This window comes from Ornithorhynchus anatinus, chromosome 9, assembly GCF_004115215.2.
Source record: "Ornithorhynchus anatinus isolate Pmale09 chromosome 9, mOrnAna1.pri.v4, whole genome shotgun sequence".
Classification (NCBI taxonomy): domain Eukaryota; kingdom Metazoa; phylum Chordata; class Mammalia; order Monotremata; family Ornithorhynchidae; genus Ornithorhynchus; species Ornithorhynchus anatinus.
In genome coordinates, this window is record NC_041736.1 from 40,063,370 (window position 1) to 40,083,712 (window position 20,343).

At 42.9% G+C, this 20,343-nt stretch overlaps 1 protein-coding gene across 5 annotated transcripts in view; it reads right to left on the bottom strand.

Annotated features, from left to right (window-relative positions):
• The window catches only part of BABAM2 (BRISC and BRCA1 A complex member 2), a 311,772-nt gene that overhangs the window by 249,190 nt on the left and 42,239 nt on the right, over positions 1-20,343 (bottom strand). For all 5 annotated transcript variants that reach the window (XR_003762063.2, XM_029072333.2, XM_039913076.1 and 2 more), the window contains exon 4: positions 1,953-2,047. Coding sequence is in view for 4 of the 5 variants with exons in the window: in XM_029072333.2 (XP_028928166.1) it covers positions 1,953-2,047 (95 nt within the window). In the remaining variant the exon portion in view is untranslated. The remainder of the gene's footprint in view (positions 1-1,952; positions 2,048-20,343) is intronic.

The window sequence follows — 20,343 nt, forward strand, 5'->3', positions numbered from 1 at the left end:
GGTAGGAGAAGAGCCAGCCACGTGAGTTTCAGGGCAACATCAGGATTATTTGGAAAAAGAGGGTTTTTTGCCCTTCTCTGTCAATGTTCTCAAATGAAATTTGAATAAGATGGTCAATTTTATAATGGACAGAATTGCTAGGACTCAAACAATACACCTGTCCACTTCTGGTTGAGTGAAAAAAATCCGGATGGATGTGCGCACTGGCGGTCTAGCAATCCTACGTATTAACTAAACTAGCAAACACAATAAGGAGACAAAAAACATGAAACAAGCAAACAGGTAAACAGAGGCAGAGGAATTTGAGGAGCAGTAACTGCATCTGACTAGGGAGCTGAATTGACATTTGCAGATCCCTAAAAACAGCTCACTTCCTTGACCTGAACCACAGGTTGGCAACAGTCACCTCTACAGGGAGGCAGTGTTGCCTAGTGGAAAATGCTGGGGGTCAGGAGAGCTGGGTTCGAGTGAGGGCTCTGCTACCTGTCTTGCTACATGACCTTGGGCCGGTCACTTAACTTCTCTGTGTCTCAGCTTCCTCATGTATAAACTGAGAAACAGGACCTGTTCTCTCTCCCTTTTAGAATTTGAGCCCTGTGTGAAACAGAGACTGTGTCCATTCTAACTCTCTTGCATGGAACCCAGAGCTTGAGTTCAGGGCTCAGTCCACGGTGAACACAATGAATAACGTCATCATCATCGACAAGAAATCTAGCTTTCAAGGGAGCTACTGGTCGGGAATTAGAACTTTGCAGATGGAGTGAGTACAGCTTCACAGACTACGCACATATTTTCGCAAGGAAAAAGTCCATTCCTCCCTAAAAGCCCCTCGTGCTCAAATGCAAAGGTATTTCATGGAGCTCCAATTTGTGCCTCTAGGGAGGCTATTTGTGGGAAAGGATAATGCTCCACCTAAGACAAATTCCTGTCACCCTCAGCCCCACAGTGCTTACGAACACATCCGTAATTTATTAATTTAAATTAACGTTTCCCCCTCTAGACTGTAAGCTCACCGTGGGTACGGAACATGTATATCAACTGTCATATTGTTCTCTCCCAAGCACCTAGTAGGGCCTAGTGGATAGAGCACAGGCCCTGGGTTCTAATCTTGGCTCCACCACTGCTATATGACCTCGGGCAAGTCACTTAATATCTCTGTGCCTCAGTTACCTCACCTTGGAAATGGGAGTTAAGACTGGGAGCCCCATTTGAGACAGGGACCGTGTCCAACCTGATTAGCTTCTACCGACCCCAGCGCTTAGAACCGTGTTCGATACATAGTAAGTGCTTTACAAATATCATCATTATCAGTAGAGTGCTCTGCACACGTTAAGTGCTCAATAAATACCACTGGAATGATTGATTGAAAGGAATTCGATAAATTCTGTTTGTATGATGTGCAGAAATATTTTTGCACCAAGGCTCAATTTGGTTCCACATTAGCCAAACCATATCCCCAAAATTTATTCCCGTTGTTACTTTAACATTATCATCAAGTTTTCTGACTTTTGCCCAAAATAATAGCATTCATTATGCACTCACTCTGCTTCTCTCCTTCTTGGTAACATAAGGTAATACTCTTCCCCACTGTAAAGAGAGGTTTCTACCACCCAAATAACACATTTTTGCTCTTTGCTTAATCCTTGTTGGAACTCAGAAAACCTTCCTCATGCATCAGATGGAATATTTTAAATGTGGCTTGCCCTGGGGTGTACATCATTTAAACCCATAGAGTCTTGAACTCATTTAGAACATTCTGAAAATACAGTTTCACCAAAGAATTTAACTTTTAATCAGCAGAAGAACTGAAGTTATTCACGTAACAGAAATATAAGGGACGGAGGGGAAAAAACTACATTTCTGGTAAATTCCTCCAGTTAAGCCATTCTCTGAAGCCAAGTCTTACTTTCTCCACCAAATAACGATGACATGCACATTCCAGTTATACTCACGTGCAAGGCCGAGGGATCTGGCAAAAATTCCGCATCCTCTCCAAAGATAAAATCTGGAGGCAGCTCCGGGTAATGAGCATTGAAAATAATATCCCCTAAGAAGAGAAGAAGATGAAATGTATCTTAATGCACTTACTACTCTCCCAAGATTCTTATAACTGCAGAAATGAATAATTCGGCACCTATTAATCACTTTCAAATGCTAGCAGTGGGGAGAGAGACAAGATGACCAGATCAGACCCCAGTCTCTGATCCTAGGTGGGTATCACAATCTAAGAAGGAATTTACCAAACCTTCCCGTATTTACTGCGATTTAAGAGAACGCGCCTGAAACACTTTATGATTAGTGCTTTAAACTACAATTTAATCCTTTCCTCCCCTAAATCAACATGCAAAATCCAAGCGGTAAAATTAAAAACGTTCATTCATTCAGGATTATTCAGTTTCTTGTCCTGTGAAGAAGAAGTGGCACATTTTCAACCAAGGAGGTTGGTAAACCTTCTTCCTCACTCTGTTTCCTCCACTCGTTCTCTTGAACTCAGCCGCTCTGCAAACAGCATGGTGCCCGCTACACTCCGTCCATCTTGACACAGAAATCGGTTTCTTCAAAAAAAAAATCGATCAATGGTATCTAGTAATGGTAAGTATTGGGCGCTTACCGCTTGGGACTACAATGTAACAGAGTTGGTAGACACATTCTACCTGTTCTATTGAGTGTTTTCTGAGCGCAGAGCACTGTAGTAATAATGTTGGTATTTGTTAAGCGCTTACTATGTGCAGAGCACTGTTCTAAGCGCTGGGGTGGACACAGGGGAGTCAGGTTGTCCCACGTGGGGCTCACAGTCTTAATCCCCATTTTACAGATGAGGGAACTGAGGCACAGAGAAGTGAAGTGACTTGCCCACAGTCACACAGCTGACAAGTGGCAGAGCTGGGATTCGAACTCATGAGCCCTGACTCCAAAGCCCGTGCTCTTTCCACTGAGCCAGTAAGCACTTGGAAGGTAGAATACAATAGACGAGATCCCTGCCCTTGAGGAGTTGAAGCTTTCTTATCATATAGGCCTTTAGGCTCTAACTTCTAGTGTCTATCATTAACAAAAATTGGCAAACGCAGACAAAATTTATGTTTTCGGGGCCAAATGATACATGTTCCACGTAAAGAACCCTATAATACGAAACCATCCCTCCTAATTCACATAACCCCCAATTCTGTCCTCCACTACCGGTCTGTCAGAGAAGCCACAAGGTAGTTAGTTCCCAGAGTCTGGGCAGACTAGGTTTAGGATGAAGAGAACTGCACCAAGCCCCTCTCTTGGACTGCACTGGAAGGCCAACTGGAAGGCATCGTACCTTCCCACATGCTTAGTACAGTGCTCTGAACACGGAAAGCGCTCAATAAATATCACTGATTCATGAGGAACTAATCTTACTGCGGGGAACAAACTTGCTTCCCTTATTTTAACCTGATACTTTTCAGAACTTCCACACAAAATTGCAGTTAAAATCCCCCCTAGCTGACTGAGTCAAATGTCATTAAGGCAACTATAACAGTATGGATTCTGTATCATTTTTTCCAGCCTGGGGTCAGCCTGCCCCAGGAAGATTTAGTCTAAATGTCTTAAAAATGATATAGAGGCATCTTTCCTTTGTTCCTGGTTTCTCTCTCATTTTTTTAATTAAATTTGAACAGACACGGAACAACTTCGGAAAAAGTCAGGACAAATTTATTGTTCCTTGTGTGTCAGAAAGTAAGCTATCAGCTAAATTCCAAAGAAAGAATCTTCATAGCGGCAGAAAACACAGCTGGATTTTCCGATCCCTAAAGGAGTACTGTCAAAAATATCTTCGAACTAGTAAACAGTGCAAGTTTGATCCAGAACTCTGATATGGAGAATAGATGTGAATTTCAGAATTTTCATTTTTTTTTTTTTTTAGGATAAAGCCTATTCCTTGGAATTTCATTTTAGAAAATACTTCTCAGGACACAACAAAGGTGATGAGCCCAAAGTGCAGCTCCTTTCAAAATCTATTCTTAGGAGAATAGGCTCTTAGGGCCTAGTACAGTAATCTGCACATAGTAAGTGCTTAATAATACAATTGAATGAATATGCATCTGTGCAAAAAGTTTCATATACTGTGTGACAGATAAGAAAAAGGCCCTTTTGTAATGGTATTTGTTAAGCTCTGTGTGCCAGGGACTATACTAAGTGCTGGCGTGGTTACAGACAATTCTGTTGGACACAGTCTCCATCCCACATAGGGCTCACAGACTTAACCCCCATTTTACACACAATTGAGGCACGGATAAATTAAGTGACTTGCCCAAGGTCACCCAGCAGTCAAGTGGTGGGGCTGGGATTAAAATCCAGGTCCTCTGACTCCCAAGCCCATGCTCTTTCCACCTGGAATTCTGCTTTGTCCTCCTGCAAACCATTTTTTGGTCCTATAGGATAATAAACATTTCCACTTCCTAGAAAGAGAATGATTACCATGTTGGATATTTGAAAAATAAGCCAAGTAATTCTTATTTTTATCAGCAGGCATGAACTCTGGCTAAATTTCCATAAAGTACTTATGTAAGTTTACATAGGCATATGTAATGAGCTGCTGACTATTATAACGGGTTAAAGCAAAATCTTTAATGTATTTTTGTATATTGATCTGCATGTTTAATTTGATCAAACTTTTTGAGCTGAGTATTATTAGCATCATTTTATTGATCAATAAATATTCTGAAGCAGAAATTTCCCATCTTGATAATTCTGCTCTGCACATTCACACACCGCTTCATGAATACTATTTATAATAAATTCCTTATTAATGTCTGCAAAGTATCTGACACCCTGAGTAGCGACTGAACTCTCTCAACCTTTGTATGTTTTTGCTTGAGACTTTTAAAAAGGGGTTATGAAATTGATGCACCATCTAAACAGCATCAATAAGTGTTGTGGTATGGTAGGCATATGGAATCTGCTTTGATTTTCAACATTCAAAAAAAAAGTCAGCTGAATTAGCCTCGCAGATGCACAGTGATGTTCAGCAGCAGACCCACTGTGTGCACTGTACTCTCCCGAATGCTTAGTACAGTGCTCTGCACATAGTAAGCGCTCAATAAATACCACTGATTGAATGTTGATGCAGTGACATCTGGATCTCTCTGCTCCTTACCAAACCAGGTGCTTTCCACACCAGTCAGTGGTGTTTATTGAGTGCTTACTGCATGCAGAGAGCTATACTAAGTGGTTGGGTGAGCACTCTACAAGACAACACTCTACCCGCAGTTTACAATCTAGCAGAGGTCCCTTCTGCTTCCCGCAAACGGGATGGAGGAGTCAACAACAGAGGAGGGGATCGGGAGAGAGAAAAAGTCGATGTCACGGAGAAAGAGGAAACGAGAGAAAGAGAGGCAGAGAAAGAGGCTGAAAGAGACAAAGAGGCAGAGTGCGGCTGTTCTCCTTCTAATGACATTCCCGGAGAAGACCCGGCTCTGTGTGTGGCAGGGGAAGGGAGGGGGCAGAAGGAAGAAAAAGAGAGAGCAGGAGAGGGAGAGAACAAGCAGAAGACCCCCCGTCCACGGCTGCCACTCAGCGATGCCGATACTCTCTGATCAGCCCTGGGGGGCTGCCACTGTTCAACAGCCAGGGGCTTCTCCCCACAAGTTTCCAGCACGTTTGTGTGCCAGGGGCGGGATGGAGCTTCCCAGATTCAAAAATCTTAACAGAGCAACCTGCAGGGTTGTGATGCACCAGGGCAGGGTTGCAGCAAAGGCAGGAGTAAAGAAGGTACAGGGTGTCTGCCTTTTTTTTTTTTTAATGGTATTTGTTAAGCAGTACATGCTAAGCACTATGTGCTAAAATACAAGTTAATCAGGTTGGACACAGTCCATGTCCCACATGGAGCTCCCAGTATTAATCCTCATTTTCCAATGCGGTAACAGGCTTAGAGAAGTGAAGTGACCTCCCCAAGGTGACACAGCCGACAATTGGCACAGCCGGCATTAGAACGTCCGTCTGACTCCCAGCCCCGTGCTCTACCCACTAGGGCATGCTGCTTCCTTTTCTTTCGCTGACTTTTTTACCTGAGTAGTTTGCTCAAAAGCAGGTTTATAATTTTATGGTGGATTATGTCAATTTAAGCACTCAAATCGCCCCTTCACCAAATTCCATTCCCTAAAACTCCACTCTACCTGTCATCTTCTAAATTTGCCCAACTCCTCAGAGGCAACTCCATTCTTCCTACCAACTTATCAGTCGATGGTATTTATCGAGCCCTCACTCTATGCAGGGCAGTGTAGTGATCCCCACACACGGCCTAGAAAAATGGCATCGTTTCCAGACCTTACTGTACAGGCTGACTTGTGGAGTTTCTGCAGTTATAAGTATTTCTCTCTTCCTTTTGAATTCTTATCCCACTGTTCTCTCATAACAATTTACCAATCCCAGCAGGCACAGAGTTCAGCTTTAAGGTCTGAATCCAACACCCAAGAGCAATCACGGCTAACTGACTACAGCTAGACAGCTTCTCCCTGATTTGCCTTCAAAACTCTTGTCCCGGACTTTGAATTTGGACCTTCTGGTGCCTCTCTTTTCACCCTCACCGCCAACCTCACTGCCAATTTGGATGTCACACTGGATGGCTGCCTCTTCAAGTAAGCTCCCTGCCCTGAAAAAGGACTCCCTATCCCACAGATGCTGAAAACGCCCTTGTTCCTCCTTTTGTTTCACGAGTCAGCTTCATTTTGATGATAATATTAGCTCTTTCTCATTCACATTCTGAAAAGAGCCTAGGATCATCTTAATATAAAATAGTACAACGTGGGTAGAGGTTTATAAATTGCTCCTCCTTATCACACAGTGCTAATCTAGGTGCTCTTGTGGTGGATGGAGTGCCTAATTTGAGACCAATTCAATTATTCCTTTTTTAATTTGAATGGTATTTATTAAGTGCTTACTATGTGCCAGGTCCTGGATTAACTGATGGGGCAGATACAAACTCATCAGATTCAACGCAGTCCATGTCCTGCTTGGGGCTCACGGTCTTAATCCCCATTTTATAAATGAGGTAACTTGAGGCCTAGAGAAGTGACTTGCCCAAGATAACACAGTAGACAAGTGGCAGAGCTGGAATTAGAACCCAGATCCTCTGAATTCCAATCCTGTGCTCTTTCCACTAGGCCACACTGTTTCTCCTCATTATTTTTTACCTGGTGTTAGCAAGACTCTAAAACCCTTTTTTCCCCGTCCAGACACAAATGTGCCTTTTATACTTATCAGTGATGCATCTAGGACCTAATGTGTTCCTAAATCTCCCTTTCCTGGGGGATCCAAAATCCATAAGGCACCGCCTGGTAGAGTAGAGGTTAGGCTGCCCAAGGTAATACGGGGAGTCAAATCCCACCCCTCAAAATGAGGTGTTGGGGGGAGGGAGAGAGACTGTGGAGAACTGGGCAGAATAATAATACTAGTATTTAAGTGCTTCCTATGTGCCAGCCACTGTACTAAGCGCTGGGGTAGATAAAAGGTAATTGAGTTAGACACAGTCCCTGACCCAGAGAAGCCTACCTTCCCATCTTTCCAAATCTTAAAAACGTTGGGGCAGTTTTAGGATCAGGGGAGCAAGGACCGAGGAAGTAAAGAATCCGAGATTGCTTCCTTCTAGTCAATAATGAACTTCTATTTCTATTGCTAGAGAAGCTCCACGGCAAGAACACGGGCCTGAAAATCAGGAGATATGGTTCTTAACTAGGCTCAGTCTCCTCAGTTGTAAAATGGAAGTAAAAAATCTTTCCTTCCTCTGTCTTTAGACCGTGAGTCTTTCGTGTGACAGACACTATGTCCGATCAGATTAATTTAGCATATAGTAAGACCCGAAATAACAAAATTATGTTACTACATTAATGGTTCATTTTTTCCCCTTCCCCATGTGTCTTCTCTCCCACCCACTTTTGATTGTGAGCCCCTTGTAAGACAGGGAGTCTGTCTGAATCAGTGTCTATGGACTCTTTCCGGTCCTTAATATTTTCATCATAACAATAATTCATTCAATAGTATTTATTGAGTGCTTACTATGTGCAGAGCACTGTACTAAGCGCTTGGAATGTACAAATCGGTAACAGATAGAGACAGTCCCTGCCCTTTGACGGGCTTACATTCTAATAATAATGGTATTTTGTTAAGCACTTACTTTGTGCCAAGCACTGTTCTAAGCGCTGGGGTAGATACAAGGTAATCAGTTTGTCCCACGTGGGGCTTACAGTCTTAATCCCCTTTTTACAAATGATGTAACTGAGGCACAGAGAAGTTAAGTGACCTGTCCAAAGTCACACAGCTGATAAGTGATGGAGCCGGGATTAGAACCCACAACCTCTGACTCCCAAGCCCATGCTCTTTCCACTGAGCCACGCTGCTTCTCTGTCATCACCAACAGCTACAAAATCAAGGGCTGAAAGACTTAAGAGCACTAGTCCCCTATTTTGCCAAAACCCTTTCTTCATGCAGATTAAGGGCCAGTTTCATAAACTGATTGAAAATCTGAGTATTTCTTTGAATGATTTTTACTGGGGATAAATTTGTGCTATTTTCACACACACACACACACACTAAACTAGAATCAAGCTTCTCCATTAAAGTTCCTCAGAACACAGACTGTTGTCTTCTACTTTTACTGTATACACCCAAGCATGTAATATATCCAACAGGCGCTTAATAAATACTAATGAGGATGACAGTGGTTTAAAAATAGGAGTAGTATTATATTTATTAAGCGAGAATGATTCTTTAAAGAACCTTTAAAAGCCGGTGTTTAGAATTATTGGCTTTTCTTCTCTGACCCTATATTTTCTCTCACCCAAGCGCTCAATTTAATAAAAAAAGAAGAAAAACAGCTCCTAGGTATTTAGCCCAGTGCTGAAGATGATTCGAAGAAAATATTTCAGAACTACCACTTGATTCAGAAATCAATAAACATATAATTAAAGTTAATTACGGTTGCAACAGGGCCTAAAATTATAAAGTATTGTTCTTGGACCAGTGTCCTGAAGTAAACATATTGAGGAACCATGGGTGATGGATCTGAAGTATCCTGCGGTTAATAGGTAACTCTTACCTGAAAGTCTATTCCAAAAACTGACCTAGGGACAAAAGTGGCTGGAAAGTGTTGTGCACATAGGAAAACCCCCGTTAAAGCGAGGACGAAAAAAAAATCCAAAATATTCTAATAGCCTTTATATAGTATGAAAACCTTAGCATGGTGTAGTGGAAAGAGCACGGGCCTGGAAATCAGAAGGACCTGGGTTCTAATCACAGCTCCACCACTTTTCTGCTGCGTGCCCTTGGACAAGTCACTTCACTTTTCTGGGCCTCAGTTACTTCAGATGAATAATGGGGATTAAGATTGTGAGCCTCATGCGGAACAGGGACTGTGTCCAACCCCATTAGCTTGTATCCACCTAGGTGCTCAGTACAGTGCCTGGCACATTGTAAGTGCTTAACAAATGCCACAATTATTGTTCTCTGGATTATGAAGGCACTAGTCCTTTCCATCTCTCAGAGTCCCAGTTTTCTAGGTGTCTGTTCAGCCAGTGTGGGCAGGAAACTATCCAAAGACCCAACTCAGATCTGAGGGGGAAGGGTTCTACGAGGATAATAATGTTGATATTTGTTAAGCGCTTACTACGTGCTGAACACTGTTCTAAGCGCTAGGGTAGATACAGGATAATCAGGTTGTCCCACGTGAGGCTCACAGTCTTAATCCCCATTTTCCAGATCAGGTAACTGAGGCACCGAGAAGGTGTCCAAAGTCACACAGCTGACAGGTGGCGAAGTCGGGATTAGACCTTTGACTCCTAAACCCGTGCTTTTTCCACTGAGCCGTGCTGGATCGCCGTGCTGGATCTGGTTTGGTCTCTCCTTTGCTCACACCCTTCCCTTCTGGCCACTCTCCCTCCACTTTCCCCTCCACCTCCACTGTCCACTCTGCCAGTCTGGGTATTTTCCTTTCTTCTTCAAAAAGGTTAAGCTGCAGGACCCTGAAGACTGCCAGCCAAAGGCAGAGCAACAAATGTTACAATTGCCTGGCTTCTCTACCATTTCCTCCTCTCCTTTTCCCTCCTATTCTTCCTCCCCTGCCTTGATCTGGAAGAAGGAGAGAGTGTAAACATTTATTCAGGCAACAAATTGCCTGAGAACAAAAAGGATGGGAGAGAAAAAAGGGCTTCCCCTCCAGCAGGACTTTAAAAACATTTGTCCTTTAGCCTAACCAGCCGAGATACAGTGTCACTTCTCTGGAGTGGCAATATAATCTCTTTGTGGTTCTGAGTACCTGGAAGTCTTTCAGGGGAGATTAAACTCAGAGAAAGGAAAGGGAAGAGAAACCCAAGTGGTTTCTTTCTTCTCCTCCCACCTCTCCCTGATCCCCAAGAGGATTTCTTGTTATATTCCTTAACCAGAGGATTGGTTTGGATTTAAGATACATTTTGAATCCTAACCCATTCGCAGATGACTACTTCACATTTAAGACTTCGATATTAAAAATCGAGCCACTGCAGTCAATCATGTTTATTGAGTGCTGACTGTGTGCAGAGCATTGTACTAACCACTGGATGAACTGCAGGGTGAATCTAGGTTAAAGAGACTGTTTTTTGTCACGGACTACTGCATACATTAGTAATGGACAAAAGACCAATCATTTGAGTGAACTACTGGATATAATTTTGGAAGACACGTGGAATGTAGCAAAATGGTCATTTCTCCTCCGAGAAGCCTTCCCCGACTAATCTCTTAACTCCCCACTGTATTTCCTTCCTTATTGTCACCCATGCACTTGAGCCCTTATCCCCAACAACTTTATACTTGGTTGCTTCCCCCACCTGCAATTTAATTTTAACATCTGTCTCTTTGGCTAAATTGTAAACTCCTTGAGGGCAGGGATACAGTCTGCTTACTGTACTCCCAAGTGCTTAGTACAGGGATCCGCACGCAGTAAGTGCTCAGTAAATACCATCGACTGATTGAGTCCCTTCCAATATACCTGAGGCCAATGTCATTTGGACTAAACACACGGATGCAGATCTGAACAAATATGACCACGAGTTTGGGGAGGGAGGGAGACCTACTTCTGGGATCCAGTCACTTCTGGGAAATCCTCACGTTTCCAATGGCTTTATTTAGGACTGAGCGGTTGATTGAGTTTAGGAACCCCGATACTACCCTGAGCCAGCTTTAAAGCATCCTGCAGCCTCAGGGGAGCCTGGAGTCTTCTACAATGTAAACCAGGTGTGGGCAAGGATTGCCTCTGTTGCTGAATTGCACTTTCTAGGCACTTAGCACACAGTAAGTGCTCAATAAATATGACATTGAATGAATGAATAAAATGCTCAATCCTTCCCAAGTTCCTAGTACTGGCCTCTGGAGATCACTTTCAACCAAACCAAATCACGGTCTCAAACTATGTCCCTTCAACAAGTTTAGCATGCATACAATTTTATGGTATTCGTAAGTGCTTACTCTGTGCCAGGCACTCTACTTCAATCAGGTTGGACACACTCCATGTACCTCATAGGACACACCGCTTTAATCCTCATTTTACAGACGAGGCAACTGAGGCACAGAGAAGTTAAGTGACTTGCCAAAGGCTACACGGCAGACAAATGGTGGAGCCGGAATTAGAACCCAGGTCCTCTGAGTCCCAGGCCATGATGCTTCTCTCGTTACAATTCTTGCCAGGATACGGAGAGAACCAAAACTCCCGCTGGTATCGAGACAATTATTTTCAATCCATTTGCCCACCTTTACAGCTTGCTCCCACTCTACTTAGTTGAAAGCAGAGGTGTTACAAGCCATACTGAAAGGACATGTGGTCTTTTGAATATAGACAAAATTAGTGAGCTTCCTCTTGAAGTGCGAAGAGGCTGGCTATTGCATAGACTCTCTGTGGTGACTCACGGTGTACAGTAAGTTACACAGAGAGGACTGTGTCAAGGCCAAGGGACTCTCTAGCAGCTGAAAGTTTCCCCATGGGATGTCCCTCCAAATTTCCCAGGAACAGAGTGAAAAGGAGGCCTGGTCTTCTGCATTGGTCACTTGTCTGACACCTTGAGAACTGCTGCAATGATTCACCCTGCCTCGAGGGTCTCCCTAATAAGATGGGAACATAAATCCAGATTCAAAGGATCGTCTATTTTAATACCATTAATCACATTATACTTTTGTTAGCCTTGTTACTTTAAAAAAAAAATCAATGGCACTTACTGAGCACAGAACCCCATACTAACCACGTGGGATAATACAAGAGCTGGTAGACATGTTCCCTGCCCCACAGAGAATTTACAGTAGAGAGGAGGCATGCCACTGGATGCAAATCATCCCAAAGAAATAGTCAAAATCCCCAGAATAAATATTTTCCATTGTCATCACTGGCTATACAGTACAAACTGTAGCCCGTACCTGCTTACCGAATACATTATGAACATGTTTCAGAGTCTTAAACGTATTTAAAAATACATTTTTGCTGTTTCCTTAAAATATAGTAATTAAGGCTCAAAAAACATATGAGAAGCTAGTTCCATTCAAATATTTTAATAGGTAACTCATTATTTCTAACTTCATCTGCTAGTACAAGAGAGGGACCAGGTGAAAACATGTTGATTTATGAGTGTACAAGGAGGCAAAGCGTGAGACTTCATCATCAAGGACAGGTCATATCTTTCAAATACCATCTGTGGGGGGACGTTATTGATGATTTCATTGAGAACTAATTTTCCTAGAATACTTGAGATTTTATATATTTCTTTTTTTGAAAAGGCCAACAAGCTAGTTCTCTTTCCGAGGAGACTGACAATTACTTTCCTTAAAATTGTCTTCTGAGAATCATGAAACCATAGAGCAAGGAGTGACCCAACCATATTATCTGGTCATGCCCTCTATCTCCAGAAAGGGGAAGGACTAAGTCAGCCACGATAGACTTAACTGTTTTTTGCTTCTTTTCTGAAAAATCTCCAAGAATCTTTACATTCCTTAGTAAATCAATGGGATGGAGTCCACTCAAAAAAAAAAAAAAAAGAACCAAAAACCCAAAAACAGAAAAACCTTCTTTTACCTCCTCTAGCCCCTGCCCACTTCCATATCTTATAGAGAAGCAGCATGGCTTAGTGGATTTCTCCCCCGTTTGGACGGTAAGCCCGTCAAAGGGCAGGGACTGTTTCTATCTGTTACCGATTTGTACATTCCAAGCGCTTAGTACAGTGCTTAGTACTTAGCACATAGTAAGCGCTCAATAAATACTATTGAATGAATGAATGAATGGATAGAGCACAGGTCTGGGAGTCAAAAGATCAGGGGTCCTACTCCTGGTTCGGCCACTTGTCTGCTGTGTGACCTTGGGCAAGTCACTACTTCTCTGTGTCTCAGTTACCTTATCTGTAAAATGGAGGTCAAGACTGTGAGCCCCACAAGGGACAGCGACTGCATTCAACCCAATTTGCTTGTACTCACCCCAGCACTTAGTTACAGTGCCTGGCACATAGTTGGCGCTTAACAAATACTATCATTATTATTATTAGTCACCTGTGGTAATTCTATTTTGGGCATGACTTCGACTATGAAATGGCACATTAATGTCACTGTACCATCTATATACCTGGAGAGAAAATACCCGAAAAGTTGGGGTCTTCGGAAATGGGAACTACATTTTTAACTTGTTACAATAAAATTTCAAGAAGCCTTGTGATTTTAATCCGCAGGACATTTTAATTGTCCCATCAATAATATACACTGAGAGTTTATTCTGTGCAGAGTCCAGTCCTAAATGACTGGGAAATTTCAACTGTTAGAGCAGACACGATCCTTGTCTTCAAGGAGCTTAATAAACCACAATGCTGTTTGGTATGTGCAAAACTAATTCAAAGGTGTCACTTATAATAATGTTGGTATTTGTTAAGCGCTTACTATGTGCCGAGCACTGTCTAAGCGCAGGGGTAGACACATGTGACTTTTGGCTCCCAGCTGGAGAGCATGGTTACTAATAAAGCCCTGATTATGAAGGAGATAAAGACTTTCAGGGAATATAGACTGGGCACCTATAATCGGGAATATGAAGATGAATTAAACCATGAAAAATTCAGACTGCACAGCCAGAGGCTTCCTAGTCATAAAAATAAAATATATAGTAAAAGATCCAGGATTCTGAACCCAACCGACAAAACTACCAGGAAAAAAAAAAAAAATCAGAAAAAGAAAAAAAAATTGTGATAGTTTAACGGTGAACCAGAGAGAACATATCTTTTTTCCACGATTTTGCTTTGACAGGGTTTCATTGCCAATGGGACCAAACACACAGGAACAAATCTGAGTAACTGAGTTCTCTAAATTCATGTATATCATCGCAATCAGAGTTCAGGCAATATGCTTGGCTTCTGTATAAAGCACCGTCTGGAAATACACACTGTAGTCAAATCATTTTTAGAAGCTTTGAGAAGGCTAGGCGATGTCTGAATTAACATTACAATTAAACAATACATAAGACAATGAGTTAGAGTGCAACATGGTTCTAAAATATCCAATCCTATTAACAGCTAGTTCAAGAAAAAGTCTTAAAAATCCATTAAGTTCATTTACGACAGTGTTACAAACCAACCCTGAACAAAACAGGTTCCCTTTTTGAAAAGGGGCATTAAAGTTGGGAGAAGAATTCAGTAGAATTGAATGGAAAACAGGAAATAGAAATTACTGGCAGGGAGGGAAAAAAAAAAATCCTCCAAGGAGACAGAAAAGCTCTTCGGGAACATAGGATGAAGGGGGGTGAAAATGAAGCTGGGAAAGAACTCAATGTGCTATAGCACATAGAGAAAACAATGAAAAATATCGTCACCCCAGATGAAAATAGACTGGGAAGCCACGGGGTGGAACAGGACAGAAATCAGTAGTACTATGAGGGCAATATACTGTTTCACAACAGTTATAATTCAACTGACAGCTCTCAAAGACAAGAGAGATTGCTCCTGAGAACATTCTGTAAAAAGCAAAGAAATTATTCAAGTGAAGCCCTTCTGAAAGCAAAATACCCACATTGCCTAGAATTTCTAGGAATGAAGAAAGCAAGATACTTCGACCCCCTTGGAAATCATTGTAGTAGATGGGCAAAGATCACTTTAGGGATTAAACAGGGTAGTTTGAAACGTACAAACAGAATCCAACATAGCGACTAGCTCAAAGATTTATGTAAATCTTATCAGTCATGACACACTGACGGGATTTTCTGACATCAGAACAATTTTGTCATTTCCCCTGAAAGTGAGACCATTGAGACTTCCAGAATTCCAGAGGCACAGAGTACCTGATACTTGCGCACTTGCGTTGTGTCTGGTAGCCAAACAGCTATTTGCCACAGGGGGATAAAAAAAAACCCAAAAAACCCTTTCATATTTTAGGTTGCTTTCTATCCCTAGGTTTTGTACAGTGCACTTTTTCTACAAGACTATAAAACTGCTTCCTCTACCTCTAAATGAGTGAGGCAGGTCACAGTATAAACCTTTTTGAGACAGTAGAAAATACTGCAAATAATTAGGGTGGGGAAAAAACAGTTGTCTGCCCTCACAAAAGTTGTGATTTCACGAAAGATACAGAGGCACAATCTACAAAGAGGTGCAGGAGAGAAGGAGCAGGATGTTGTGAATATACAACTGGTAGGATATGGCGACTGACTGGATGTGTAGGTTAGCAGGAGAGAGGTGACTCAAGGACAATGCCAAGGTTGTCACAGCTTGGGAGACAGGGAGGGCGGTGGTCTTGTCAACAGTGATGGGAAAGTCATGGAGGGGAGAATAATTCAAACTTATCTCCCACTTCCTAGAGCAGGTGTTTGGAAAGAAGCAAAAACCATAGCCCCTGACTTCAAGGAGCTCACAATCTAATGGCCTGAAATCTCTTCTGCTAACTCTATAGGTTTTCCTTTATCCCCATATCTAATCAGGCTCCACTTTCAAAATGAATCAAAACATAGACTCAAGGGTCTACAGAAGTCATTTCTATTCCTAAATCTAGCTGAACCTCACAAAACATCCCAGGCAAGTTAAAATCTCTCACTATTTTCCAAGACCTCCAGAGAAGATCTTCCACAGCCTCCAATTTCAATATTGAACAACCCTCGGTGCTCTCACTCCTCCAGAATTCTAGCTTATTTATTCTAAATGCCATATGCTAAAATTTAAAACTTTCCTCTTGATCAGCTTTCTTTAGAGATGGAGCTATCATCTGTCATTACCTTCTGCATAAAAGCCTTCCTATACTTGCTAAAGTTAAAAAAAAAATCTATCAGGCGTAGATTAAAAAAATAGATATTAGATCAGTTGGGGATGACATCCATGTTCACAAAATTATACTGATTATTATTAGTTATCCATTCTCTTTCAAATATTTACAAATTTTGATTTTGCTTTTATTTTTCATCAGTTTTCCAAGTACATAATATGCTCCTCCAAAATGTGAGTGTATCCTACTGTACTGTGGGATACATTTTCCCATAGACTTCAACGTAATTTGTTTAATTTCCCATTCCAGCAACAATGCCAACACAATGACCAAGCCCTAAATTCCTAGATTTAGGAATTTAAAAAGGTACACCCTGTCATCTTTCCTCCGCTGTCTCACTTTCCTCACTCCTTCCCCTCCACTATTTCCAGGGATTTGCTCCCCACATATCCCAAACTAGGCACCCTATCCATCCCCCAGACACCTTAGCCTCTGTCAACCTACCACTATCCTCCCCGGCCCCAGAGAAGCAGTGTGGCTCAGTGGAAATAGCACGGGCTTGGGAGTCAGAGGTCATGGGTTCGAATCCCAGCTCTGCCACTTGTCAGCTGTGTGGCTGTGGGCAAGTCACTTCACTTCTCCGTGCCGCAGTTACCTCATCTGTAAAATGGGGATTAAAACTATGAGCCCCACATGGGACAACCTGATCACCTTGTATCCCCCAGCGCTTATAACAGTGCTTTGCACATAGTAAGTGCTAACACCACCATTAATTTTTTTTTTTTCATACAGCTCCTGTTCGCTGACACCATCATTCCCAGCAGAAAGGGACAGGAAGATTTGGGGGGTGGTAGAGGAACAGAGTGCTGTGTACACATTAGTCATTCATTCATTCAATCGTATTTATTGAATCAGCGTGGCTCATTGGAAAGAGCCCAGGCTTGGGAGTCAGAGGTCATGGGTTCAAATCCCGGCTCTGCCACTTGTCAGCTGTGTGGCTGTGGGCAAGTCACTTCACTTCTCGGTGTCTCAGTTACCTCATCTGCAAAATGGGGATTAAGACTGTGAGCCTCACGTAGGACAACCCGATTACCCTGTATCTACGCCAGCGCTTAGAACAGTGCTCTGCACATAGTAAGCGCTTAACAAATACCAACATTATTTATTGAGCACTAATTGTGAGCAGAGCACTGTACTAAGCATTTGGGTAAAATAATTAATAGACACATTCCCTACCCACATGAGTTTACAGTCTAGGAGGAGCTTATAGTGAGCACTCAATCAATACTAGTGATTGACTGATCGATTGAGACTCCAATGATTAAATGCCCGAGTAATGACCCCCGCTCCCTAGTCCCAAATGGTGACGGGTCAGTTCGGCTCGATCCCGTCACCTTCTGCCATTCGGCTCCAAATCCCTCCCTACAAGCCGCCAGTCAGGTTTCGTCGAGTTACTTTGTCCCAGGGCATTCCCAGCTGTGATTAAACAGCAATCCCCGACCCAAGCTGCTGTTTGATGAATGGGAAGCGGAACGGCAGAATGGCGGTTAAAGGGATCGCTCTCACTTTAGCCAAAAGCGGTATAGAATCAGTCTGGGAAGGGAGAGCTATTCATCCCTTCCACTACTGCGCCCTCCGTGAAACCTCTCCCGCCTCAAGCAGAGAAGCCAGACTGAGAGTTGCTGATTTCGAAGCGACCCAACAGAGTCAGGATGAAGGGAGGAAGGGAGAGAGGAGGAAAGTGACTTCCCTGCGATGACTGGTGTGACGTTGGGGTGGGCCTTGTGGATCCTGGACCACGGCAATCAGTCGATCATATTTATCGAGCGCTTACTACGTGTAGAGCACTGTACTAAGTACTTGGGAGGGTACAACAACGTAACAGACATATTCCCTGCCTACCACGAGTTTACAGTCTACTGGGGGAGGCAGAAATTAATATAAATAAAATTAAAATTACTTCAGCAATTGGTGCATAATTTCTCTCCACATTTTGGGAGTTGTGGTCATTTGAAACCAGAGGTATGCCTAATAGAAATTAAGTTCAAAGGCATCCTTTTTGCCTTTAATTCCAATCCTATGCTGGTCTTTTCCAATCAAAAGGACTTCTTCAGTTCATAACAAGCTCTCACGTTTAATATCTAGTGACCTGGCATTGACTTCAGTCCTTTAGTAACCTAGAACATAAAGCATGAGGACCTAGAGACGTGAATAGGTATTGCTTATTTAAATATTTTTAAATCAATAAGAATAGTAGTGTTCATAATAATAATAATGATGGTATTTGTTAAGCACTTACTATGTGTCAAGCACTGAGATAGATACAAGGTTATCAGTTGTTCCTTGAGGGCTCACAGTCTTAATCCCCATTTTACAGATGAGGTAACTGAGGCACGGAGAAGTAAAGTGACTTGCCCAAAATCACACTGCTGACACTGTTCACTGTGACAGTACTTTCCCACGTTGAGCTAACTATTCACGGAGGAGGGAGAACAGGAGTTTCATACCCATAAGGCACTCAATCAGGGGAAACCGAGGCAAAAAGGAACAACATGCCGACAAAGCAGGCAAGCGGCAAAGCCAGGAATAGAACTCAGATCTTCTGGCTCCCAGTCCTGAGCTCCTTCTACTAGGTCACTCTGTTTCAGAGTCCTTCACACCTCAAATTTCAGTAACTGCCCACACATCCCTTGGTCTTGCCGCTAATGAGTTAATCATTAGGGTTCGACGCTTTTCAAAGTGGCATTTATTTTCTGACGTTCCCCAGTACAGCTGAGCCTTTTCACAAATTCTCCTCTAAAAGTTCTGCGACCTCCGTTCCGTACATCAGGATGACACGAAGAGTTCCGCTCATGCTTGCTTTGGAGTTCCAGGAAAAAAAAAAGTCACATGGACAGGAAAAAAAAAAAATCACACAGACATGGGAAATATCATTTGTAATCTCCCTGGACTAACGCCAATGGAAAAGGCGGTTTGAGGCCGCTGCCCACCAACTCCAACCTTTGCAGGGATTTAGGGTTCTTTCAAAGGAAGACTGCAGCAACAACAACAATGGGGCACTTCCTGACATTACGGAACGTTAAGGCAGGACTCTAAGGGCTGGACTTCCCAGAGGAGCCGGCCGACTAACTGTCTCTCGCATCAAGTAGTCGCAGGGCGGCATCAGCCATGATTGATGATCTGAAAACGGATCTTTGTCAAAAAGGATGCAGCACAAACCACAGAGAAACTGATGGCATCGGCCCCGTGGCTAGCTCTTACATACCCAAGGAGGCAGGGGATCCTGGCCCTTTCAGCCAAATGTCTTCCTTTGCCCGATTTCGTAAGCTTCCTCTAGTCGGTCAATCCTATTTACTGAGCGCTCACTGCGTGCGGAGCACTGTACTAAGCCCTTGGGAGCCTGGCCTGGTGGATAGAGCACGGGCCTGGGAGTCGGAAGAACCCGGGTTCTAATCCCAGAGCAGCATGGCTCAGTGGAAAGAGCATGGGCTTCGGAGTCAGAGGTCATGGGTTCGAATCCCAGCTCTGCCACTTGTCAGCTGTGTGACTGTGGGCAAGTCACTTAACTTCTCTGTGCCTCAGTTACCTCATCTGTAAAATGGGGATTAACTGTGAGCCTCACATGGGACAAACTGATTATCCTGTATCTACCCAGTGTCTAGAACAGTGCTCTGCACTTAGTAAGTGCTTAACAAATACCAACATTATTATTACTTGTCTGCTGTACCTAGGGCAACTCACTTCACTGGGCCTCGGTTATCTCATCTGGAAAACGAGAATTGAGACTGTGAACCTCATGTGGGACGAGGACCGCGTTCAGCACGATTTGCCTGTATCCACCCCAGCGCTTAGTACAGTGCCTGTCACATAGTAAGCGCTTAACAAATACCATAAGCGCTTAACAAATACCATAATTATTATTATGACAACAAATATTACAAAACAGCTGTTTTTCAAAGAAGGTGCCCAAAAAAACCTTTCCAAAAGTTTCTTGGTACTGCTGCAGACTTAATGTCATTGCACCCAGTTTGGTTGGGGTTTTTTTGGGGGGGGGGGGGCAGGGGGGTGGCCCCCATTCTAAGACAGTGTGACTGAAAAGATATGGAGCAATCCATGACATCTTAAGCTTGTTAGTGAGGGGCTTCA